A 27,189-nucleotide genomic window follows, 5' to 3' on the forward strand; every position below is an offset into this window, starting at 1 on the left:
ACACACACACACACACACACACACACACACTAAATAACAAACTAAATAATACTTGTATGAAAAGATACACTACCACTATTTTCTCCTGTCTCTATTTGACACATAAACGTACTCACATAAACATCTGCTGATAAACACCTGGATGTTTTACCCTCACAGAGTGAAGAAAAGCTGCTTCTCATTTGCCTCGTAGTCAATCAGCGTCTGAGAACTTGATGAGCTCCTGATTTCTCTCTCTCTCTCTCTCTCTCTTTTCCTCTCTCTATCAGACTTTGAGTTTTTGTTTTTGAATGTGTGTGTGTGTGTGTGTGTGTGTGCCCAAGAACCACTAGAATGCCGAGTTTTACGTCATTTATTCATTCGATTTTTTTTCCATTTTTACAAAACAGACAACGCGACAAAGGGGAGAGAAAAAGAAAGTGCTTTACAGGCTAATATCGGTTTCAATAAATACAAGAACATTGAGGCTTCGTCTTCATCATCATCCTCCTCCTCATCATCATCATCATCAGCATCCTTTACGATCGAGTTCAGAACACACAATACAAATGTACAGTTTAGTGACAGCTACAGCTTTTTTTATTCATTTATTTATTTATCTAATTATTTATTTTTCTATATTATATAAAAAAAAAAAAAAAACAATCAGTCCCAAATCAGGGCCGAGCCAGGCACCAGCATGACGGACACAAAACTGCAAAAAAAACAAACAACAGAAACACACACACACACACACACACACACACACACACACAAACACATAATCTGCTTCCATTTCAGAACATGATCAGGACACAAAAAAAGAAACGCATTTTGTTTACTGGATTTCTCGCCTCTTTCTACTCTCTGGGAAACTTCACATCTGATCATCAAAAAAAAAAAAAGGATAAATATCCTGTCACATTTTTTATTACACGTTTTATGACTTTTAATAAAAACAAAAAAAAAGCTCAAGCTTCTTCACATCCTCTGAAGACGAAGCGAACACATGCTGAAATGAGGTACGGTGGCCGAGAAGTGCAAAACACATTAACAAATCCGAAACCAAATTAGTTTAAAAAAGGTAGGTACAGTTAGGGAATGGAAACTTAACGATCATTGGACGAGACACCTGTCATTCAATTGTATATCTTGAATGACAGGTGTCTCGTCCAATGATCTGTAAGTTTCCATTCACAAACTATACCTACCTTTTCCGGTTTGTCTGACTTGTCGTGTTTTCGGATTTGTTAATGTGTTTTGCACTTCTCGGCCACCGTAAATGAGGGCTGTAGAATTTTCTTTACATTTTTTTTGTTGTAAATACAGTGACTTTTTATAACACTGACGGACTCCATTATTACTGACAGTAACGAGTAGATTCTAATCTATACCAATTAAAAAATAATTATTTGAATTTTTTTCAATCTGTGGACTCTGCAGTTCACTTCAACCCTCTCGAATAAGCGTCTTCAAGTATTGTGTGATTTTGTTTGTCCTCTGTATCGTATCGTCCATCCTCGGCCAGAACCGTAAAAATCAGACGTGTAAATTGTGAAGTTGTTCAGATCAGACGTTGTACGTCTCAGGCAGGAATCCTTTTTTTTGAACACGGGATGGAGCGAGATGGAGATGTTATTAGCAGGCGATGAAAGTGGCTTAAATCCATCCGAAGCAGAGAAAGAGAGAGGGAGAGAGAGAGAGAGAGAGAGAGATGCAGTCTGTGCTGTAGATCCATGTAAACACTTGGGAACGAACACAGATCGTCTCCGTACTCAGCAAATAATCGTTTGTTTTAGCGGTTTTGAAAAACCTATTTTCAGAAAAAACCTCTCGCTACGTCCCCGCGTCCCTCTCTACGGGTCTTTACTTTGTTTAAATCCCGCGTGAACGTTCTCCAAGCAGTCCGACATGAAAACACTTTTCAGTGTGCGCTGTACAGGTTCCCATCCTGCTCTTCTCGTTACAAGGTCCCTGAGCCGCCGCTAACAGCTCACAGGTGTGCGCGCGATTCGCCTGCAGGTGAGGAAAATCCCGTCCGCTGATGGGCAGGGGGGAAACGCCCCGTCTCCTCGTGAGGTCAGAGGTCAAGAGCACGCGGGGACGGTGACGCTGTCCTTCAGCCAGAGGCGACCTCTGAAGAGAGGACGGATGTTAGGAGCAGGAGGTCAGGGTCGAGGGGTCAGGGGTCAGCGTGGTGGGGTGGGTTAGCGGCTGAGGGGCAGCTGAGGCAGAGACATGGCCTGGTGGGGGAGACTCTGTGTGGTCAGCACCGAGAACGGATGACCTGCAAATGCAGAAACAAGGGATTAATACAAACACACACACACACACACACACACACACACTAGGACTGTGCATCTCCATAACTGAGGCCGATGCATTTCACAGCTCGAAGTATAGTCGACGATACAATACATTTAAGATACATATGAAGCAGCTCTCGATGCGATGCGATTTCCATGTGCCACTTTCACACACACGCCTTTGTAGTGCAAAAACAAAGATCAGATAAAACCAGACGTTTTTTTTTCCTGTTCTGTCTCCAGAAAGTCACAGCTCTACCTCTGCCATGTTAATCTGTATTCTATGTGACTCTCGGGACACGCCTCGTTCTCCGTAGTGTTCTGATACGTCATATTCATGTAGCAGCTCACTTATTTATAATAATTAAATAATAAAAGTATAGTAATAGTCCTAGTAATATATATATTAGTCACTCACTGTCGATGTAGCCTCGCAGTGCCACCATGCGCGCTCTGTCCGGGCTGCCGAAAGGTGAGTAATGCATCTCGTCAGGCAGCGAGGGGGGCATGCGTGCCTGCGGGTGGGCCTGAGGAGGGCCACCATGCTGCGGCGTGTGCTTTTTGTGTCTCGCTCGGCAATTCTGAAACCAAACCTGCAAACAAAACAGGGCAGGAGTTAAAGTTGCCTCTCTCTGCCACACTGTCTTTACATTACATCCCCCACCCTCCTATTAGAGGTAAAGAGCTTCATGGCATAAAACGCAAAAGATCCATAACAGCATGTTGTGATGAAGCAGGAAGTGTTTTATTCCTCTTAATCCAAAAACAGTTTGATAATGAATACAGCGTTTTATTCCTTCATGAATCAGAAGACACATCCTGGGCCCAACTAAGGAACTGAGAGATAATCAGTGGAAGTGAGAGTAAAAGCAGTCTCACCTGTATGACTCGTCTGCTCAGCCCCGTCATGTCCGCTAGCTTCTGCAGCGTCTGAGCGTCAGGGTTGTTATCCTGCGCAAACTGAGCCTGCATCACCTGCACACGAAGCGTCGCAAAACCATTACGGACCTGAAGCACCCTGGTCGTGTTATGTAATAAAAGATTCTCATGTTTTTAGAATCAGGGCTTCGTACCTGAAGCTGCTCAGCGGTGAAGGAGGTGCGAGCACGTTTCGCCGGTTTGGGCTGGCTGTCCTGCTCTGATGGCACGGCTCCTTCCAGAGTGAGGCCACTTCCTGTACGAAGAATTCAAGAGAGAGAAGCACAAGCCCTCAGTATATGCTAGATCTCAAAATGACCCTTAAAATACAAGGATTCTCCACAGCTCGTGATCACACAGCGTACTCACCGCTCTCAGCCGCACGCTTCAGGTTCTCCACCATGGTGTCATAGTGGATCCTGCACAACACCTTCTCCTCCACCAGGCCAAACTCCTCTCCAGTGGAAAGCTGCCGTTTGCAGGAGAAGCAGGCGAAGCAGGCCAGGTGGTAAGCGTTCCCACGAGCTCGTCTCACCCAATCGCTGGCATAGATCTGGCGTCCGCAGCGGGCACACTTAGTACCAAACCTACTGTGAGAGAGACAAGGCCTGGCGCATCAATACTCTGCAGATGATATATGTTCATCTACACATGTGTCTTTCACACATATCATTTCTACGTGTCTCAACCTAAGATTTTTGTTCTCATGCAAAGTACCTTCCTTATCATAGGTTTCCAACCAAGAATCCAGAAACCACATTGTTTTCAAACTCAGAGAAAACAGCTATCTGCCTTCTTCTACATACCGGAGCTCACAGACACCCATGATTGGCTGGTGTCTCTATGACTTACAAACAAAAACATCGGACTGATTCAAACGTCACCAGGATCTAAACTCAACAAATGAGAAAAGAGCCCTCATGTCTGCTTACCTCCAAAAATCTAAGCGAAAGCAGATTAAGCGTTAGGAGTCTGTTGCAACTTTCTAAAACTTCACATAATTGTGATATTCACCATGTGAAGAAATCACACTCAGCTGTTTGGGCAAGAACTGAGATATTAAACTAAACCTACAGTACAAACCATGATGTCTTCCAAATAATGATGATGTTCTGAAGTGGTCTAATTGTTCATAAAAAATAAAACAAAACAAACGTTCAGAAAAATACATATTTGGACAGAACTCGGATAAGATGGAAGTACTTTTACTAGGACCACATGCAGCTAGAAGTAAACTTTCCAATTCCGTAGCATGTCTGGATGGTGTTTCTGTTTCAGTGTGTACAGCAGTCAAAGACCTTGGTGTGATTATTGACCCGAGTCTTTCCTTTGAGTCTCACGTGAATAATATTACCAGGATTGCCTTCTTTCACCTGAGAAATATTGCTAAAATTAGAAATATGATGTCGTTACAGGATGTAGAAAAACTAGTTGATGCTTTTGTAACATCTAGATTAGACTACTGTAACGCTTTACTGTCTGGGTGTTGGAGTAAGTGCAGAAATAAGCTTCAGTTAGTCCAGAATGCAGCAACAAGAGTCCTCACTAGATCTAGAAAATATGATCACATCACCCCTGTTTTAATCATCTACACTGCTCCCAATTACATCTCACACTGATTATAAAACACTACTACTGACGTATAAAGCACTTAACGCTTTCACGCCGCAGTATCTGAGTGAACTTCTGTACCAGTATGATCCTCCACACCTACTTAGATCAAAAGGTGCAGGCTATTTGTTGGTACCTCAAATAATGAAAACTCCAGCAAGGGGCAGATGTTTCTCTTATAAACCCCACAGTTATGGAACAACTTTCTAATCAGTGTTCAGGACTCAGACACAGTCTCAGTGTTCAAGTCCTTCAGTCTTTAATCAGTAGGTGTTTGTGAGGTAAAGAAGCAGATCTGGAGAGATCATGGTTATAGAGTGTTTGGTGAATTGGGATATTTGTATGCTGTCATCTCCTCACTCTCACACGTTCACACAGGTTTGTTGATGGTGGTGTGGTGGGTCGTCTCTTATCCCAGAGATCCTCATGTCTGTTTTTTCTTCTGGTTCTCCCTTTTAGTTCTGCTGCACAGTGTCCGTAACTTTTATACAACAATAAGGAGTCTTAATAATCCACATCTTTCTATCCCTGTCACACATCTTCTCTCTCTCTCTCTCTCTCTCTCTCTCTCTCTCTCTCTCTCTCTTTTAACAGTCTGCTACACTGACTCAGGACTACAGTTTGCTCTGATCTCCATCACTGCACCTCAACATCATTTATCTGTAATAAATGGACATTTGGTGGCACCCAGATGAGGATGAGGTTCCCTCTTGAGTCTGGTTCCTCTCAAGGTTTCTTCCTTCTTCATCTCGGGGAGTTTTTCCTTAACCACAGTCTCCACCAGCTTGTAAATCAGGGACAAACTTACACTTATAAAGAACATCTTATTCATTTTTTCACCACATTATCTGTGTAAAGCTGCTCTGAGACGATGTTCACTGTTAAAAGCGCAATACAAATAAAAGTTAATTGAATTGAAGTGTTTTCAAGATATAATATAAAACAACAGCATTACAGAAATCCGGAGAAGAATAGCAGACATACAGCATGATGTACAGAAACCCTGATGCAATTTCAAAACATATAATCATTTTTAAGGACACTTAGATAGACAGACAGATCTGTTCGATTCTTTGCAGCCCTGAAATAAGCCCCGCTTATTTAAGACCTTTCCCATGGGTACCCCTGACTTGTTCTTGGTCCCGCCTGTGCCACCCCATTAAAGAAATCCTAAAATCACCCCTGCTCTATACCAACCTTCTCCACCCCAATCTCCTCCATGCTGACCTCCTCCACACTGACCTTCTCAATACCACCCTTCTCCACACTGTTCTCCTCCACACTGAACACTTCAAAAATGACCTCTTTCACACCAAACTTTTCTACATCAACCTCCTCCACACTGAAATTCCCCACACTGTTCTCCTCCACACCAACCTCCACACTGACCCGCTCCACACAAATACACTTTGCTAGAGATGTGGGCATGGTTATTTCAGGCCCCTATAACAGTGTTGTCTTGGTTTCTATAAAATTAAATCCTTATTTTAGGTCTTCAAATTAATTATAAATAATTAATTAATATCAAACAGATTCCATAGATTTTATTATATAAATATATATTTATTTATTGGCTTATAATTATAATATAATACTGAGAACAAACACTTTATACATGCCCAGGTCTGGTCAGTGTGGAGAAGGTTGGTGTGGAGAAGGTTAATGTGGTGGAGAACAATGTGGAGGAGTTTAGTGTGGGGTAGGTCAGTGTGGAAAACGTTGGTGTTGAGAAGGTCATTGTGGAGAAAAACATAGTAGAGAAGGTCAGTGTTGAGAAGGTGATTGTGGAGAAAATCAGTGTTGAGACAGAGATTGTGGAGAAGGTCAATGTTGAGAAGGAGATTGTGAAGAAGGTCAGAGTGGTTTGGCACAACGGCTGAGACTAATGCTGTGCAGATGGTGGTGGTTTGCATGGGAGCCCCAATTCTTAGACCTTCTCACAAACACACACACACACACACACACACACACACACACACACACACACACATGCATGGACCCATCGACCACCACCACCACACCTCTGGCACACGGAGCGCTTGTGTAAATAACGTGTTGCACACCACCTCCTCCAACCACAGAGAAATGTGGGTTATCAAGATGACTGATTTGGCTGGTTCCTGTTTCCCTTCGTCCCAAGAATGATGACACCAAGCTTGCAGGCCGAATGGTGCAGCCGAGGGGCCCTTGTTCAGGGCTTGGTAGGGGGGTGGGGGTGGGGATAAGGGCAAGGGGGAGTTTGGGGTTGGATTTTTATTCACAAAAAATGACATCATTGCAGTCTACAGGCTCACAGATAACTCAACTGGAACGTTCCTGACGAAACCATTTTTCCCATTTTTAATCCGCACTCAGGTTCCCAAACCCTGGTGTGATTAATGCAATGCTTTTCTGTTTAACGCTGATTTTATTACAGTGATGTATTTTTTAGCAGAAAATTACTGCTAATGTTATGTTTCTATTCATAGCCCAGGAATGAGATCCATTTAAACGAAAACTGTGAATTTTGCGCCTTAGATTTGGGAGAACGTTGCACAGCACAATATGTCTTCTGTTCAAGTGGTTGGAGTCATTAGGACACTGTTGCTAGGCGACCAGAAAACACAGAGTATAAGCTAGTCAGTGATTGATTTGGATGCTAACATTTGTACATCAAGAAGGATGAGGTGATGTGGAAACAAAACAAAACTGTCTTGAACATCAACATTTCATCAACACACACATATATATATATATATATATATATATATATATATATATATATATATATATATATATATATGTGTGTGTGTGTGTGTGTGTGTGTGTGTGTGTGTGTGTGTGTGTGTGTGTGTGTGTGTGTAGACATGACCAAGTAAAGCCTTGGAATGCTGTAATTACACTGTTATTACACTTAGCATCCATCGCTAACTGACCTGCTATGTTGAGAAATCTTAGAAACTTCACAAAACTTCACAAATCCGTCTAAAACACCGAATACAACACAACAAGAAAACTGTACAAAACGAATAAAAAATCCTACAACCAAAAGAATAAAGAATTCTAAAGTAATTCTAAAAGTGTATATATACATTTTAAATCCTTCTGATAAAAGAATTTGAATGTAATGTGTAAAGAAAAGGGATTAGAAATTCTAATGTAATCTGAGTGAGAATCTTAAATATTCCTCGAACACCCTCTGTTTCACCACATAGTTTCTGCTCAGCACAGAGACTCTTACAGAGGTTTGATGTAATTTTGTCTTTCTGCTTGTTTGCTTTAACATAAAAAAACATCTGTAATCATTGAACAGGTTTCAAAGCTGTTCAGTGGCATTGTGTATTTTACTAAACTGGGTTCTGACAGAACCAAACCGCACAAACAACACAATTTCTCTGTAATGATACATTTCAGAGGACTGTTTGAAAAAATGTGGAAATCTCGACCACCACTAACAACAGTACCATCACTATCAGCACCAACACTACCAACACAACCACTATCAACACCATCACTATCAACACCATCACTATCAACACCACAACTATCAACACCACCACTATCAACAACATCACTATCAACACCACCACTATCAACACCATCACTTTCAGCACCACCACTACCAACACCATCACTTTCAGCACCATCACTACCACCAGCACCACTATCAACACCACCACTACCAACACCATCACTATCAGCACCAACACTACCAACAACATCACTTTCAACACCACCACTATCAACACCATCACTATCAACAACATCACTATCAGCACCAATACTACCAACACCATCACTTTCAACACCACCACTATCAACACCATCACTATCAACACCACCACTATCAACACCATCACTATCAACACCACCACTATCAACACCATCACTATCAGCACCAACACTACCAACACCACCACTATCAACACCATCACTATCAACACCACCACTACCAACACCATCACTTTCAACACCTCCACTATCAACACCATCAGTATCAGCACCAACACTACCAAAACCATCACTTTCAACACTACTACTACCAACACCATCACTATCAACACCACCACTACCAACACCACCACTATCAACACCGCCACTATCAACACCATCACTTTCAGCACCACCACTACCAACACCATCACTTTCAGCACCATCACTACCAACAGCACCACTATCAACACCACCACTACCAACACCATCACTATCAGCACCAACACTACCAACAACATCACTTTCAACACCACCACTATCAACACCATCACTATCAACACCATCACTATCAGCACCAACACTACCAACACCATCACTTTTAACACCACCACTATCAACACCATCACTATCAACACCACCACTATCAACACCAACACTACCAACACCACCACTATCAACACCATCACTATCAACACCACCACTACCAACACCATCACTATCAACACCATCACTATCAACACCATCAGTATCAGCACCAACACTACCAAAACCATCACTTTCAACACTACTACTACCAACACCATCACTATCAACACCACCACTACCAACACCACCACTATCAACACCACCACTATCAACACTATCACTATCAGCACCACCACTACCAACACCACCACTATCAACACCACCACTATCAACACTATCACTACCAACACCATAACTATCAATGCCACCACTATTAATGCCACTACTATCAACACCACGACTATCAACACCACCACTGTCAACACCAACACCACTAACTACACTACCAATACTATCACTATCAACACCACACTATGACTATCATTCTTAACACCATCACTAACACCACCCCTGCCAACACTATCACTATAAACACCACCACCACTAACTACATAACCAACGCCATCAGTATCAACATCCCCAACACTAACTACACTATCAACACCATCACTATCAACACCATCACTACTAACACCACACCATGACTGTCATTAACACCACCACTGTCAACAACATAACTATTAACACCACCACTAACTACACTACCAATATCATCACTATCAAGACCATCACTAACACCACCACCACCACTACTAACTACACTACCAACATCATCACTATAAACACCATCACTATCAACACCACCACCACTAACTACACTACCAATATTATCACTATAAAGACCACACTATGATTATCATTATTAACACCATCACTATCAACACCACCCCTGCCAACACCATCACCCCTGTCAACACCACCACCATTAACTACAATACCAATACCATCAGTATCCACACTATCACTATAATCACCACCACCACTAAGACACTATCATCACCATCAGTATCAACACCATCATTATCAACACCACCACTAACTACACCACACTATTACTATTAACACTGTCCCCACTAACTACACCACCATCACTATCGTTAACATTAACCCCTTTTACTACCACTATCACTTTTTCCTCCTCTACCTACACCAGCATTGAGGAATCAACCAGCACATCTATAACTACCACCTTCTTCACCACCACCACCATCACCTCACATTACAGCAGGAGCAAAATACAGCAGTGCACTTTTGAATGACAGCAGTGTTTTGAGCAGCAGGTATATAACCTGGATAAAATAACAGAAAAAACACCCAAACCTGAGGAGGTACAAGCCTGGAGGATTACTCCTGATGTGTGATGTGAGGTTCGATAATTTCCAGAAACCATCTGTTTACTTTGAGAGGAAGTTATGACAACGTGCTCAATGTGACACGTCACATGTGGAATGTGGAGGCTCCTGAAACGACCTAAACACACTTTAATCATAAAAAATCATCCTCCACCTTAATTCAGGCTTCAGGTGAAATTTTATCACTTCATAGGAAATGAGGAACATTTCATCATAGTGTTTTTTTTGGGTTTCCTGTAACAATAGTAGTCAGTAAAAACATCATGAAGACTTGTGGAGGAGAGACGTGAGGAGCCGAGTCGAGCCTCTTCTCCTTGTCTGATTAAAAGTCATCTCTGTCTTCCTGTGTGGCCCTCCACTTATGCTCCTCGGCCTGTTCGCTTGTTTTTTTTTTCCTCCTTAGGTACAGCCTCGGCTGTGTCCTGCCTCCCCTGCTGCTGAGAGTAAACCCACTCTGATTTCCTGCAATTACACCCGATTAGAGCAGCTGTCAATCCGGCGCAGACGAGAGACCGACACATCCACGTCTACGTCTCCTGATTTTCAGCTCAAAACACATAACTGCGCTCTACAGGACATCAGATTATAGGTTCTGTATCTCCAGACCTTCAACGTGGACATGTAGAGTAGCTGCTAATTTACCTGCAGGGATCGTTAAAGAGTGTGACCAATTAATGAGACATTATTTTAGAGAGATTTCTGCCTACTACATTCTGTAGCTCAGAGTCACTTCAAGATTAACACCAGATGAACTTATGTTCTCTCTCTCTCTCTCTCTCTCTCTCTCTCTCTCTCTCTCTCTTTTCTTTCGGTGTCTGTCTGTCAGGTTCCGTCTGGGAGACACATCATTTCCAAGCCACATAGTTTCGTGTAAGCCTGCTGAAAAGCCAAAATTTCTCATTTTTCATTTTGGAATGAAGTTTTCCTATTCCAGATTTATTTATATCACATTATTCACATGGACCAAGAAATTTAGAATGTTTCATTCAAAGGAATAAAACTCCTACACTAACGTGTACAAAGGAATCACCAGCTATGATTTATCCATGCAAGAAGACCCTAATCCTTAGAGGAAACAAAATTCTAGAATTCCAGGCACACATGCAGGAAGAGATTCTAGAACCTCACACATGAAGAATAGACCAATGAATATCCAATCACAAAGGAATTTAGAAAGCGAAAGAAAGAGAAAGATGAGCAAAAAAAAAAATCTAGAATCATGTCTACAAAAGGAGCTCTAGAACCCCAAACACAAAGGAATGGGAACTCTATAATACAGTCGCATTTACAAAGAAACAGATGCTTTAGAACAATGCGTACAAAGCGCTGAGTCTGGTGCACAACAGAATAGAACCTCATGCAGTTGTAGAACCCTATGCACAAAGAAAAAGGATGCCACAAACACACAGGAACAGAAACTGTAGAACCCAATGCACCAAGAAATAGAAACCTCACGGCCCAACTCATTTAGGAATGAAAACTCTAGAACCTCAAGCACGAATAAATAAAACTTTTACAACTCCATGCACAGGAAAATGTGAAACTCTAGAACCCTATATCCAAACTAATGGAAACTCTAGAACTCTATGTACAAAGAAGTATATCAACTCTAACACTAGATGTACAGCGGAATATAAACTCTAGAATCCCAATGCACAAAGGAATAGAAACGCTAGAACCTCCTGTACAAATGAATAGAAATGTTACAATTTCATGCAGAAAGAAATAGAAACCCTATGACCTCATATCCAAACATAGAGAAACTCAATGTACAAAGAAATATATCAATAATAATGCTGCATGCATAAAGGAATTTAAACTCCAGAACCCCATATCCAAACGAATAGAAATGAATGCCATGTTCTAGAATTTGTTTCTATTAAAAAAGCATTAAATTCATAAGCTCAATAAAACAAAAAACACTTTAAAAAAATAAAATAAAATATAGAAATAAAAACTTTCAAAAAATATGAGAAAACCTTAAAAATATTTAAGGCAGTTATTTCTATCAGTAAACATGTAAACAAACAAATATAAAGTATGACTTCTTTGGACCCAAACAAGTCAGGAGCCAGTGATGGACCTGAGCAGGAATCCAATCAACATCTAAATCTACAGTCACATCCAGATTTCTGTGAAGAGATTTTTCTCCAAAGTGTCAGAAAAAAACTTTACAAAAAAATGTTTAATTGTGAAAATTGTGCAGTTTTGAGTCTTTTTTTAAGCTCATTATCTTCATGTCTGCAGGTCAAAGAAACATATTGAAGATACAGGAGATACAAAATGCTTGCCACTTTGCAGCTTTAATGTGTATCTGAACCATATTTTTGGAATCTGCAAGTCATAAAATCATGCAGTGTTTTTTTTTTTTTTGACAACATCTTGGACCAACTCCATTTTATCTCCTGATCTCAGGACCGAGCGGCACTCCGAGAGAAGGTCTGAGAGCTGCTGAAGGAAACTTCTCAAAGAGCTGAGGGTTCGATCCTCACAGAGAGCTTCACTCACTTACGTCTGACTGCATGACAACTTGAAACTATTACAGCCGGCTTTTTACTTGTCTGCAAGAATATCTAACACAGTCAATCACCGCGTGGCCTCCGGTAATGTTCCCATGATGCCTTGGTATACAAGGGCCTCCATATAAATAGTAAAAAAAAAACCTAAATACATACGTAGGGCTGAAAGCTAGAAGCTGTGGGAACCAGGTTTTCCTTTCTTGCTTTTTTTAAATTTTATTTTAGTGATAAGAACAAAATTCCCAGAGGGTCGCTTTAATTTGAGTTTAGATGGTTTTTTTTTGTGCAAAAAAATTGCTTTAAGGACATGAGTGAGATTAAAAAAAGATTAATATGCAGTGTGTGTGAAATGCATGTGTTTGGGATTTTAATGCAGCGTTGTGTAAGATTTTTATCAACAAATCACACAGCAAAAAAAAAAAATCTAGAATCATGTCTACAAAGGAGCTCTAGAACCCCAAACACAAAGGAATGGGAACTCTATAATACAGTCGCATTTACAAAGAAACAGATGCTTTAGAACAATGCGTACAAAGCGCTGAGTCTGGTGCACAACAGAATAGAACCTCATGCAGTTGTAGAACCCTATGCACAAAGAAAAGGATGCCACAAACACACAGGAACAGAAACTGTAGAACCCAATGCACCAAGAAATAGAAACCTCACGGCCCAACTCATTTAGGAATGAAAACTCTAGAACCTCAAGCACGAATAAATAAAAACTTTTACAACTCCATGCACAGGAAAATGTGAAACTCTAGAACCCTATATCCAAACTAATGGAAACTCTAGAACTCTATGTACAAAGAAGTATATCAACTCTAACACTAGATGTACAGCGGAATATAAACTCTAGAATCCCAATGCACAAAGGAATAGAAACGCTAGAACCTCCTGTACAAATGAATAGAAATGTTACAATTTCATGCAGAAAGAAATAGAAACCCTATGACCTCATATCCAAACATAGAGAAACTCAATGTACAAAGAAATATATCAATAATAATGCTGCATGCATAAAGGAATTTAAACTCCAGAACCCCATATCCAAACGAATAGAAATGAACACCATGTTCTAGAATTTGTTTCTATTAAAAAAGCATTAAATTCATAAGCTCAATAAAACAAAAAACACTTTAAAAAAATAAAATAAAATATAAAAATAAAAACTTTCAAAAAATATGAGAAAACCTTAAAAATATTTAAGGCAGTTATTTCTGGCCTTGATTTCTATCAGTAAACATGTAAACAAACAAATATAAAGTATGACTTCTTTGGACCCAAACAAGTCAGGAGCCAGTGATGGACCTGAGCAGGAATCCAATCAACATCTAAATCTACAGTCACATCCAGATTTCTGTGAAGAGATTTTTCTCTCCAAAGTGTCAGAAAAAAACTTTACAAAAAAATGTTTAATTGTGAAAATTGTGCAGTTTTGAGTCTTTTTTTAAGCTCATTATCTTCATGTCTGCAGGTCAAAGAAACATATTGAAGATACAGGAGATACAAAATGCTTGGCACTTTGCAGCTTTAATGTGTATCTGAACCATATTTTTGGAATCTGCAAGTCATAAAATCATGCAGTGTTTTTTTTTTTTTTGACAACATCTTGGACCAACTCCATTTTATCTCCTGATCTCAGGACCGAGCGGCACTCCGAGAGAAGGTCTGAGAGCTGCTGAAGGAAACTTCTCAAAGAGCTGAGGGTTCGATCCTCACAGAGAGCTTCACTCACTTACGCCTGACTGCATGACAACTTGAAACTATTACAGCCGGCTTTTTACTTGTCTGCAAGAATATCTAACACAGTCAATCACCGCGTGGCCTCCGGTAATGTTCCCATGATGCCTTGGTATACAAGGGCCTCCATATAAATAGTAAAAAAAAAACTAAATACATACGTAGGGCTGAAAGCTAGAAGCTGTGGGAACCAGGTTTTCCTTTCTTGCTTTTTTTAAATTTTATTTTAGTGATAAGAACAAAATTCCCAGAGGGTTGCTTTAATTTGAGTTTAGATGTTTTTTTTTTTGTGCAAAAAAATTGCTTTAAGGACATGAGTGAGATTAAAAAAAGATTAATATGCAGTGTGTGTGAAATGCATGTGTTTGGGATTTTAATGCAGCGTTGTGTAAGATTTTTATCAACAAATCACACAGCAAAAAAAAAAAAAGAAAAAAAAATCAATCCAGGACGGTGTTATCTCTGTATGCTGATTTGAAACTGATCTATCTCCTCTTTGATTGCATGCAGAATAAAGAGAAAACACACACACACACACACACACAGACACAAGTGACACAAAGCTGGCAAAAAAACATTCCCTATGAACACTACTGATCTACACCCAGCACTTGTGCCTTTCTCCAACAAAACTGCTGCACAGATGTGTGTGTGTGTGTGTGTGTGTGTGTGTGTGTGTGTGTGTGTGTGTGTGTGTGTGTTTGTGCACCCAGCCCCAACACGGTCCGTGAAGAGCCAGCGGCATTCACAGCCTATCATGTGAAGCATCACTTCAGATTATTGGCTCTAACACAGAAAACAAATGTTCCCCTAAAAACACAGTATCAGCTGTAAAAAGGCGGCCAGTCACTTCACACAGCCCGCAAGAGGAACAAGCCGAGAAGAAGGCAGGCCAACATCCTGCACCTCTGCAATCACCACATCTCTCACACACACACACACACACACAAAACCCCTCACATCCCATCACATCCTGAAGACAATTTCACAGCAGCTCGTATCTTTTCACTCGGCACTCGGCACTCCGAACCCCATGCCATCAAAATACCCCCACAATCTGCCACCATGACATTACTATTATACTGGAGGATGTGTTCACTGCTGGCTCTGTGTGTGTGTGTGTGTGTGTGTGTGTGTGTGTGTGTGTGTGTGTGTGTTGTATAATGTAGTCAAAGCCTTGTTGTCTGTCTAATTATTACTTTCAGTTGGTCACAATTCCCATCCTCACATCCTCAAATTATTCTATTATAAGTGGTCTTATACGTTTGTCTACGTTTTAAGTGCAGGAATAATATGACTCTCAGACTCGAGTCTCTAACAACAAGAAGGAAATGTTTATCAGTGAGTTTATCTTTACATACAGTACATCTGGTGTAACACCAAGGATCTGTTCTTATACTCAGGGCAAATTCAGACAAAATACAAATCTAAAACATCACCATTCAATTAAACGACCAATCAGAACTCTGTTTATGGTGCAGAGTTTCACTGATTTCAGCTTCATAAAAAAACACAATTCTAAACCACTGTAGTATTGAAGGTTCTACAGCTGTGTATCTTTACATGGTCAAAAATTGGACCTTTAATGTTTTAGAGTCATTTAAAAGAAACAACGAAACACAATGTGGTCACAAACACAGGTACTACAGGTACTACAGGTACTACAGGTACTACAGGTACTCTGAGCAGCTTTCTCACATCATACAATCATTTATATTGTTTATTAAGTGAAGCATGAAGCACTGAAATTTTCCTCTTTTGGATCAGGAAGATCACCAAGATAAAAAAAGTATCATCAATCATGAAATAAAATTTTGTTGACCTCATTTTTGTAATCATTTTATTTAAATCTATTATTTGGCTTTTTCCTCGCTACGTAATTAAAATCAACACATTGAACTTAATAATTGCACTGAACAGATTGAATAGGTGTGTGTGTGTGTGTGTGTGTGTGTGTGTGTGTGTGTGTGTGTGTGTGTGTGTGTGTGTGTGGATAATTACTAATATTTTTTAATGCTCTTCGTCTACAATACATTTCCCAAATCATATACATTATAATATTCTCCATATTTACACATTAATTTTTTTTAGATTATTTGGGCTAAAAAATTTTTATTATTATTAAACATTTAAAGTAATGTACAAAGTTTGAGAAAAACCCAAAGAGGTTTAAAGTTTCAAGGAACATAAAATTAAACTTTTTTCCTCCTCGGAATCTGAAAAGGAAAAGCGGCCCGGCTTCGGGATGAAGTGGAAAAAAACTTACCCTACCTGAAATAATCCATTTTGCAGAAGATCTCCTTGTTTTTGATGTAGCAGCTGCTGTGTTGGCGCAGTGAAGTCCTGCAGACTGAGCACTCCAGACATCGCACGTGCCACATCAGATTATTTACCTGCCAGCAACAAGAACAGAAAAATTAATAATAATAATAATAATAATAATAATAATAATAATAATAATAATAATAATAATAATAATAATAATGCACGTGTACATTTTATTTTCTGTAGGTTGTGGTACATGATTCTGCGCTTGTGGTCGATTTCGGATCATTTTTTACCTGCGCCGCATTTTGAGCTCGTGCAAATTTATTCACATTTATAGCGAATGAATAATCCAATTATTAATTAGAGAATGTATCACTAAAACCGCCTTCAGTCACGTGCACAATAATCAGCTTCACTATTAATGGCATTTTTTTTGCACGCATTTTACACAATTCGCTCATGTCTAGAAGATCAAAACACAGGTGTCCTGCTGAGATCTTTCCCTCAGTCCTTATCTTCATTCCAAACCTGATCGCTTACATACGCTTTTCTCACATACTGCGTTCTTCTCCTTAAAAAAGTTGCATTTCCCCATGCCAGAGAAACACCTCAGATTATCTTATGAGGGACAAACGCTGGATTTGATTTATTTCGACGGTGGAAATTAAAAAAAATCGAACACAAATTTCTTTTTGTGGAGAAGCTAAAGAATTAAGTGCACGTGCAAGTATTGATTTAACAACAATAAAATAATATGAATAAAAATAATAATAATGATAATTCAATTATAAAATATTTTATGAGTCATGCAGCAGTTGTTTTGACCACTTTATTTGATAATAATGTGGGGAAAATAATTAGTTTCGTGTTTTAGCGTGAAAACATTCGTGTCGCTTTGCCTGCACATTTCACCGAAAATAATACAAATACAGAATACAGGAACAGAGGGTGGAAAACGAAACTCTGATATTTGAAGAATAGTACTTATAAAGGAGAAATTGGGGAAAATATGATTCTGTGTTAAATAAATAAATAAATAAATAATAATCCTGGAAGCGCGTGAAGACGCTGCTCGGTTGTTCTTGAACAGGTTAATTGGAGCAGATCACTTGTTAAAGAGAAACACAAGTTGCACGTGCTGCTGCTCTCACGCTTGTGAGATTGTGCTTTTTAACTTAAAAAAAAACTTTTCTTTTTTTTTTCATTAAAAACACGAGACATTTTGAACAATAACCATCAGAAAAATCCTGATAATCCACACGCACGCGCATCTCACAACATCGAATTTTTTCTACACTAAAAAAAAAAAAAAAACCTTTGATTTACTGTAGACCCAAAACTGGAGAACCTCAAGTGCCTCCTGCGCGCTCAGTGTGTTTTATTTCTGATGCACAATCACACACACTCCACACGCACGCTTCAGTGTATTACTATTTTATTTAGTACAGAGTGAACAGACACTGTCAGGATCTCGTGCTGCTTTTTCTGAAATGTCTGTGATTTATTAGATCACTGCTCCATAATTATAATCAGAGCACCACGCGTGCACGCGCCACTGCGCTTCTAGTGTTATACAGCTAATAAACCTAATAATAGCACACACACTTTCATCCACTAGTGTTTTGGAATTTTTTTTGCTTTTACCAAACACTACAGTTTTTTGGAGCAAATAAAGACACGCTGTGTGACGCGCATTTACACCGTCGGTTCATATATTTTTTTACCCTTACATAATTCTTTACATAATTAAATTAGTGCTAATCACAACAATAACACCCCCCACACACACACACACACACACGCACACCCATGCATTTTAACCCTCTGTTTGTTTAAAGCTCTATGAAAGTTTTTATGCGCCATTTTATTTCACTCTACACATATTTTACGCTTTTTGTGTTCATTAAATCGCTGCTGCAAAAAAATATAATCATGTACACAATAATACACGCACGCGCATGCTGACTCCCATATTACTAGTCTTATCAGAACACTTTGCATGCACGCACGCGCAGCTGTGTTCCTGCGAGAGACAACTCACAAAAATTAATAAATAAAATAATCATGATCGACCCCATAACTCCAAGCGCACGCGCGCAAACGGACGCATGCAAACGCGTTACTTTCCGATCTGATCTGATGCGCGATCACGACACAGCCTCGTGCACGCGCAACCAGGAGAAAGTGCATCACATCACAAACAGCGCGCGCAATCCTTTATCTTGCACCATCATCGTAACCACTGTCATCATCACCGTCACCTTCACCACCACCACCATCATCATCATCATCACCATCACTATGTACGAGCTGAGCACAAAGAAGAAGGAGAAGAAAAACTAGAAGAAGAAGAAGCTCAAGCTCGTGCACGGGGGGGTCTGTAGCGAGCTGTAGACGCCATGACTTTTCCTTCTCACCTTGAGCAGGTACCTGTCGAGGATCTCGAGGCCGCAGCTCGCGCACACGTTCTTGCCGGTGGAAGGGACGGAGGAGGCGGAGGCGCTGGATGTGGGCGAGCAGATCGACGGCGTGGACGGAGGACTGGGAGAGCAGCGTGGCTCCTCTTTCTCCATCACCGACCTCTGGGATTCGCCGTCGGAGTGGGACTATACGCAGGACGCGCGGGCACACAAACACACACGCACAGACACACGCACACGCGCACAGGCGTTAACTAAATCAAACAACACGTGAAGCCACAATGCGAAATGAATATTATTCGGTTATTGCGTCATAATTTAAAGCTTAATTACACAGCTTTCTTCAACGATTTGTATTCACACACACACACACACACACACACACACACACACACACACACACACACACACACACACGCAATGTGCATAAGTAGAAAAGGATTACTAAAAGTTTATATACTGTTTTTAATATAATTGTACAATACAAACCCAGATCAGAGACAGGAGTAAACACACACACACACACACACACGCACACCCATGCATTTTAACCCTCTGTTTGTTTAAAGCTCTATGAAAGTTTTTATGCGCCATTTTATTTCACTCTACACATATTTTACGCTTTTTGTGTTCATTAAATCGCTGCTGCAAAAAAATATAATCATGTACACAATAATACACGCACGCGCATGCTGACTCCCATATTACTAGTCTTATCAGAACACTTTGCATGCACGCACGCGCAGCTGTGTTCCTGCGAGAGACAACTCACAAAAATTAATAAATAAAATAATCATGATCGACCCCATAACTCCAAGCGCACGCGCGCAAACGGACGCATGCAAACGCGTTACTTTCCGATCTGATCTGATGCGCGATCACGACACAGCCTCGTGCACGCGCAACCAGGAGAAAGTGCATCACATCACAAACAGCGCGCGCAATCCTTTATCTTGCACCATCATCGTAACCACTGTCATCATCACCGTCACCTTCACCACCACCACCATCATCATCATCATCACCATCACTATGTACGAGCTGAGCACAAAGAAGAAGGAGAAGAAAAACTAGAAGAAGAAGAAGCTCAAGCTCGTGCACGGGGGGGTCTGTAGCGAGCTGTAGACGCCATGACTTTTCCTTCTCACCTTGAGCAGGTACCTGTCGAGGATCTCGAGGCCGCAGCTCGCGCACACGTTCTTGCCGGTGGAAGGGACGGAGGAGGCGGAGGCGCTGGATGTGGGCGAGCAGATCGACGGCGTGGACGGAGGACTGGGAGAGCAGCGTGGCTCCTCTTTCTCCATCACCGACCTCTGGGATTCGCCGTCGGAGTGGGACTATACGCAGGACGCGCGGGCACAGAAACACACACACACACACACACGCACACGCGCACAGGCGTTAACTAAATCAAACAACACGTGAAGCCACAATGCGAAATGAATATTATTCGGTTATTGCGTCATAATTTAAAGCTTAATTACACAGCTTTCTTCAACGATTTGTATTCACACACACACACACACACACACACACACACACACACACACACACACACACACACACACACGCAATGTGCATAAGTAGAAAAGGATTACTAAAAGTTTATATACTGTTTTTAATATAATTGTACAATACAAACCCAGATCAGAGACAGGGAGTAAACACACACACACACACACACACACACACACACACACACACACACACACTCAATAAAGTCGAGTCGGGACTGGAGCGCGGGCCTGGTTTTCTCTTACAAGCCTTCAAAAAATTTATTACAATTTTGTTACTGTAATGAGGGCAACAAACCCGAAACCGAACCCGAACCCGAGCCTGAGATCTGTGAGCGCGCGCGAGTTAGGAGAAAAGTTCAGAATATACAAATTATACAGAGGAGAGAGAGAGAGAGAGAGAGAGAGAGAGAGAGAGAGAGAGAGAGAGAGAGATTTGGAACGTCACGGGATGTAGTCGTATTATTATCATCATTATTATTATTATTATTATTATTATTATTATTATTATTAAAAGAGAGGAACAAGGAAAGAGACAGGAAGAGACAAAAGGGACATATTTTCAATTTCACTGGATTAAGTCGTATTAATAATAATAATAATAATAAGAAGAAGAAGAAGAAGAAGAAGAAGAATAAGAATAATGCACAGCGATACAGCAGGATTTCTGAGTTTTTTGGTTTATTAATTCTGTGGCCTTCATGACTAAATCAAAAGATTAACAAATGAAACCAAAACAATAATCGTTTTAACACACCTGTTTGTGTGTGTGTGTGTGTGTGTGTGTGTGTGTGTGTGTGTGTGTGTGTGTGTGTGTGTGTGTGTAAGAGAAATTACAGAACACAGCACAAATAATCCATACAGTATAAATAAATCTGAGTAAATGGAGCGCGGATCGGGACGGTGTGTGTGTGCGCGTGTGTGTGTGTGTGTGTGTGTGTGTGTGTGTGAGTGCGGATCGGGACGGTGTGTGTGTCAGAGACAAACCGAGTAAAAACCGGAGCACAAGATGGAGGAGGAAAAACAGTTCAGTTACGTACGTGATGTTTATTTTATTTTATTATTTTATTTTAGCGTCTTTCTGCTGCAAACTATAAGTTTGTTGTTTTAAATAATAATACAAATTTTAAATAAATTTGTATTATTTGTAAATAATAAATAAATAAAATAAAAGCTACAGTTTGTACGTTTACACTTTTCCTGGTTCAGCAGTTACACTCAGATGGGTTTAGTATATAATTGTATTTACAGCTATATGTTCATGTTTATATGTTTATTATATACATGCACATATATAGTATATTATGTATAAGTTAAAAAGTTGCAGCACATTTGATAGGTTTTTAAAAAGCGTGGATTTGACGCTAAAACTCCAGAAATCAGCAGCAGAACAGTTTCATTTCAGTCTGCAGAATTTTTACATCAACTGACAATAAACAGATCAAACAATTAATAATGAACAAACTCAATAACAAACTCTTTCTTAAATGAATTTCATCTAATTTCTGAAAACTGAAAAAGAAATGAAGAAAATAAAAAATGTTTGTTGTAAAAATCGAACGCGATTCGAAATGTTTTAATTTTATATCTGATTTCAGCAAAAAACAAAAAAACAGTAATCCGGATTTAATAATCTTGAATTTAGTCCATTCATTTATTGTTTGTTTTTTTGTTTTGCTTTTTCTTAACCTGCGTGTTGAATTTTACAATTTTACTAAAATTCCCGAGTCCCGTTTTTCCTGCAGAAAAAAAAAAAAAAAACAGAAACGTGTGAAAGTCGGTAAAGTCGCTTACCATGTCGGGGTGTCGGTGTCGGGTGTCTACGCGGCGTGACGCTCCCGGTATACCGCGTGCGTGTGTAGGTGTTTGTGTGCGTGCGTGTGTGTGTGTGTTTGTGTGTGTTTGTGTCGTGCACGCGCGCGCGCGCGTGTGTGTGTGTGTACGGATCACCTACAAAGACACAATTCAGCAGCGAGGCGACGTCAACGTGCGGCATCACAAACACCCTGATCACCATGTGGCATCTCTCTCTCTCTCTCTCTCTCTCTCTCACGCACACACACACACACACACACACACACACACACACACACACACTTTATACATACTATATAATTGCTTGAAAACAATTCAAAATCTCTCTCTCTCTCTCTCTCTCTCTCTCTCTCTTTATCGAAGTTATTTTTGATCTGGAAGGATTTTTCTTTCCTCCTCCTTCACTTCACCCATTACCTCTGTGGATAATCGCAGACGCGGATGTTGAGAAAAAGAGAAAATAATCAATAACAACAAACAACTCGAGGGTCCAGGAAAGTAAATGTCAACTGTCAATTAGAGATGAAGAGAAGAAGAAGAAAACATGAGTAGATGAAAAAGAAAAGGATCGTCTCTCTCTCTCTCTCTCTCTCTCTCTCTCTCTCTCTCTTCTTGTTTTGACGTCTGAGGACTCAGGACTCTTTGATTATGGCGCGCGGACTGGTGTGTGTTCAGGGGCTGATTTTTCTTTCTCTCCTGTTTTTAAAGATGTTTTGGAGTTTTTGGAGACGCGACTCAATGCACAGGACGAATCCTGACACTGGCGTTGAGGGAAAAGAAACAGAAACACACACACACACACACACACACACACACACACACACATTGCACGTACCTGTTGGGAGTGGATTCCCTCGGACAGAGCTCGATTTCCCTCGGACAGAGGGGACAGAATCTCATTTTTCCAATACATGAAAGAAACGCGTGGACAGCAGGCGCGAGCGCGCTTTCGCGAGTCCCCCGGCCGTGAGCGCGCGCTGCGTGGAGCTCTTTCCCATAAGATCCTGAAGATCTGCGTCTCGAATCCGCCAAACTTTTACTGTGAATTTTTGAATTGTATTACTCTTTTTTGCGTTGCCGAAAATTTGCGTAAAGTCGCGAGAATAAAAAAAAAAGAAAGGAAGGAAAAGATCCGGAGCGCGCGCTCACTTTGCCTGCTGCACTGCGTTATTTAGGACTGAACATTCTTCTTTCAACTCCTCTCCTCCTCCCTCCCCCTCTCTCTCCTTCTCTCTCTCTCTTTCTCTCCCCCCTCTCTCTCTCTCTCCTTCTCTCTCTCTGTCACTGTGTCTTTCTTTCTCTCGCCCTTTCCCTCTCTTTCTGTATCTCTCTCTCTCTCTCTCTCTCAACACCACCTCTGTTTTGTAGGGATGGATGGATAAACTTGTTGACTGCAGGAAGTGGATAGAAGTTGAGGGCCTCATAGGCACGCGCCTTTTAATCCTCTCATTTCTTTCTTTACTTTCTTTCTTTCTTTCTTTCTTTCTTTCTTTCTTTCTTTCTTTGTTGTTACGCTCGAGTCTTCTAACACTGAATAACCAATTAACCAATTAATGCGCTGAATATCCGTAAACGTGGTATGACAGGTTGCCATGGTGACCCCCAGTCTTCAGTCCGTTCATTTTTAATTAAAAGGAAAGAAAATTAGAGAAACGAGTTTCTAAAAACATACAAAAAAATAAAATAATACAACTTTGCGACACATTTATGGTTAATTATTGAATGCAATATGCAAAGTCACACTTATTTTGTGATTCACTATTAATTGTATTATTATAATATTTATCTCTTTATCATTTCATGAAGGAACGTGCATATTAATACTGTAGTATATATTTATATATTTGACTTTTTTATATGTGATGTTTTTCGGGTCACTAAAGACAAACTTCGAAAAAGTTTATTTTCTCATTATTATCACTCATTTTGTCTCCTGGAATTCCTGCTGTGTTTATGTGTGTGACATCAAATTCAGTGTTCAGTAACAAAAGATCAGATTTATCCAGACTAGAAAAATAAACCGAATTATTCGCAAGAATACAAAGCAGTGGAAATCCTCCTACTCTGCTCTTGTGTGTGATTAGATTAAGAATAAATCTTACTGTAATCAAACCCACACATTTTAGAGCAAAATCATTGTGGTTATTAGTTCAGATGATCGTCGCCTGTTAGAATATAACATTTATTTACTATGTAAAATGTTTACAATATAAAAACTAATTTTGCGACACACGAGGAGCCAAAATAGACTCATATATATATATATATATATATGTGTGTGTGTGTGTGTGTGTGTGTGTGTATGTGTGTGTGTTTTACAACTCGGATATTGATCATTTCTGCTTATTTCACAAATAATCTCACTGTCGCGTGGAAATCGTTACACTGGTAGCAGCAGCAGTAATGCGACAATATTTGCATAAAAAAATTTAATAACAAAAATAAAATTACGATTTTTTAAAAAGGAATGTTTCATGCTTAAAATAATGCAACATAAAACTTCGCATTTATAATATTTTCCCCGCATATACATGTATATAAATATAAATATATGTATGTGTGTGTAGAAATATGGAGCTGTGACTCAGCACTGCTTTTCCTGATCATTTCCAGACTCTTCACACTTTAGTGTTCACGTGTCTCTGGACTGGAATAATAATAATAATAATAATAATAATAACAACAATAATACATTTTTTCACACTAATAATAATACATTTTTTTCACACTTTATAAAATTACAATGAAACTCACATGCATGCACGCACGCGCGATTACAATAAGAGATTTGTGTGTTATTAAATTAATTATCAGACACAAAATGGCGACGCAGGAAATCACGACCCCTCCAAAACCCCCTCAACCCCCCAGAAAAATAACAAACAAAAAGTATGTGACGTAAAACCGAATTAAAGAATCTAAATCTATTTTATTGCGTCACTCAGCACGTGCGTGGTCTCGTGTACAGTGTGATGTAATAGTATCGGTTAGTAACATTAGTTTAGTGTGTGATTAAAAAGGATTTATAAGAGCCGCAATTAAAGCAGAGAAGCTTCTACAATAGCGCTTTAAAATGCAGATGATTTTAATATGCAAATCTGGACACCCCTGACCACGCCCCCCGCTGCAATGGGCTGGTCGTGTATTGTTAAAAGGAAACAATAGAAAAAAGCTTGTAAACGTTGTGACGTAATAACACAGATTTGGATATCATACACGGCAGGTTTTAAAGTTGATATTTATTTATATAAATTCTGAGGATGTAAAAAAGCACTGATTCTCCATAACTGCTTAAAAGATGAGTTTTTATTTTAAAAGATAATAAGAATTATTTCCACGATTTAAATAACAATAAAGACATTCCCGTTCTGCATTTCTACATAAATACAGAAATGTGTGACGCTAATAAACTCCTCCTGACGAATATGTGAAAAGCTGATTCTTTTTTATTTCTTTTTCAGGGTAAAAACAAACAGAATGATGAAACAGTTTTTTCTGGATATGAATGAAATAGAATAAATAAATGACGGTTGATGGTCTCGTGTTGTTTATTGTATTAATGGACATTAAAACGTGATGCCGATCTGAACGCCGCGTGACGCTGCTCCTCGACGTCGCTGTAGATGTGATGATCACGTGATCCGATTGAACACAGACAACGCACAATGCAGATGATGCTGAGTTTTGCTGCAGTTTTTACACAAGCATGAAAGAGATTTTAGCTCAAATAAGCAGCAAAATTTTTATCAGAAGAAACAAACTGTTCCAATATGTTACAAAACGTACAAAACCTTAAATATTCATTAAAAAACTAAATTACGAGAGAAAGAAAAAAAGAGAGAGAGAGAGAGCGAGAGAGAGAGAGAGAAAGAGAGAGAGAAAGAGAGCGAGAGAGAGAAAAAAGAGAGCGAGAGAGAGCGAGAGAGAGAGAGAGAGTGAGAGAGAGAGAGAGGAGAGAAAAAGAGAGAAAGAGAGAAGGAGAGAGCGAGAGAGAGAAAGAGAGAAAGAGAGCGAGAGAGAAAAAGAGAGAAGGAGAGAGCGAGAGAGAGAGAGAGAAAGAGAAATAGAGAGAGAGAAAAAATGAGAGAGAGAGAGAGAGAGAGAGAGAGAGAGAGAGAGAGAGAGAGAGAGAGAGAGAGAGAGAGAGAGAGAGAAAAGAGAAAGAAGTGTTTTCACACAAACATCTTTCTCCTCATGTTTCGCTCTGGACAGTACACAGGGTTAATGTGTGTTTTATCCACCAGAAGTCCTAACACTGTGTGTGTGTGTGTGTGTGTGTGTGTGTGTGTGTGTGTGTGTGAGAGACAGCAGGTCATCTCCTGAACCTGCGGAACTGTTTGTGGTAAGGCTGAGATCTCTTGTCCTTCTTCTCTGGAGGTTTGTTGTAGAGGTACGGAGACGGACCTGCGTATTCCTCATCCACGTTCTCCTCCATCATCTGAAGCTTCGCCTCGATTGCTTTAATCTTC

General features: G+C 40.0%; 3 protein-coding genes across 5 annotated transcripts in view; all 3 read right to left on the minus strand.

Annotated features, from left to right (window-relative positions):
* Positions 1–1,210: 1,210 nt before the first annotated feature.
* Positions 1,211–19,598, minus strand: lhx6a (LIM homeobox 6a). 3 transcript variants are annotated; one of them, XM_046860409.1, is made up of 7 exons: positions 19,389–19,598; positions 16,975–17,096; positions 3,573–3,790; positions 3,359–3,459; positions 3,165–3,260; positions 2,704–2,878; positions 1,211–2,266 (listed from the first exon to the last, which is right to left on the minus strand). In XM_046860409.1, the coding sequence occupies exons 1-7, from the start codon at positions 19,542–19,544 to the stop codon at positions 2,187–2,189; spliced, it is 948 nt and encodes a 315-aa protein (XP_046716365.1). In that variant the 5' UTR covers positions 19,545–19,598; the 3' UTR covers positions 1,211–2,186. The 3 variants fall into 3 exon arrangements, with proteins under 3 accessions (XP_046716365.1, XP_046716364.1, XP_046716366.1); XM_046860408.1 differs by having other exon boundaries at positions 3,573–3,793; XM_046860410.1 differs by having other exon boundaries at positions 16,970–17,096; positions 19,389–19,526.
* Positions 19,599–20,461: 863 nt separating this feature from the next.
* Positions 20,462–23,897, minus strand: LOC124393512 (LIM/homeobox protein Lhx6-like). Its single transcript, XM_046861405.1, has 2 exons — positions 23,556–23,897; positions 20,462–20,728 (listed from the first exon to the last, which is right to left on the minus strand). Exons 1-2 carry the CDS (start codon positions 23,631–23,633, stop codon positions 20,462–20,464), a joined length of 345 nt encoding a protein of 114 aa, XP_046717361.1. The 5' UTR covers positions 23,634–23,897.
* A 2,895-nt stretch (positions 23,898–26,792) lies between these two features.
* Positions 26,793–27,189, minus strand: part of rbm18 (RNA binding motif protein 18) — a 12,590-nt gene continuing 12,193 nt past the window's right edge. The window contains exon 6 of the mRNA XM_046861218.1: positions 26,793–27,189. This exon is cut by the window's right edge and continues 12 nt beyond it. Within this exon, the coding sequence (XP_046717174.1) occupies positions 27,033–27,189 (157 nt within the window). The 3' untranslated portion in view covers positions 26,793–27,032.

Source organism: Silurus meridionalis, chromosome 11 (genome assembly GCF_014805685.1).
Source record: "Silurus meridionalis isolate SWU-2019-XX chromosome 11, ASM1480568v1, whole genome shotgun sequence".
Classification (NCBI taxonomy): Eukaryota; Metazoa; Chordata; class Actinopteri; order Siluriformes; family Siluridae; genus Silurus; species Silurus meridionalis.

Coding starts and splice junctions, on each gene's coding strand:
- lhx6a (XM_046860408.1), bottom strand. CDS start 19,544: ATGGAGAAAGAGGAGCCACGCTGCTCTCCCAGTCCTCCGTCCACGCCG. Junction 3,794..16,974: donor TGCAAAATGGATTATTTCAG/GTAGGGTAAGTT, acceptor TCTCTCTCACAG/TAGGTTTGGTACTAAGTGTG. Junction 2,879..3,164: donor TGAGCAGACGAGTCATACAG/GTGAGACTGCTT, acceptor TTTTGTTTGCAG/GTTTGGTTTCAGAATTGCCG.
- LOC124393512 (XM_046861405.1), bottom strand. CDS start 23,633: ATGTATTGGAAAAATGAGATTCTGTCCCCTCTGTCCGAGGGAAATCGA. Junction 20,729..23,555: donor AGGGAATCCACTCCCAACAG/GTACGTGCAATG, acceptor TCCTGCGTATAG/TCCCACTCCGACGGCGAATC.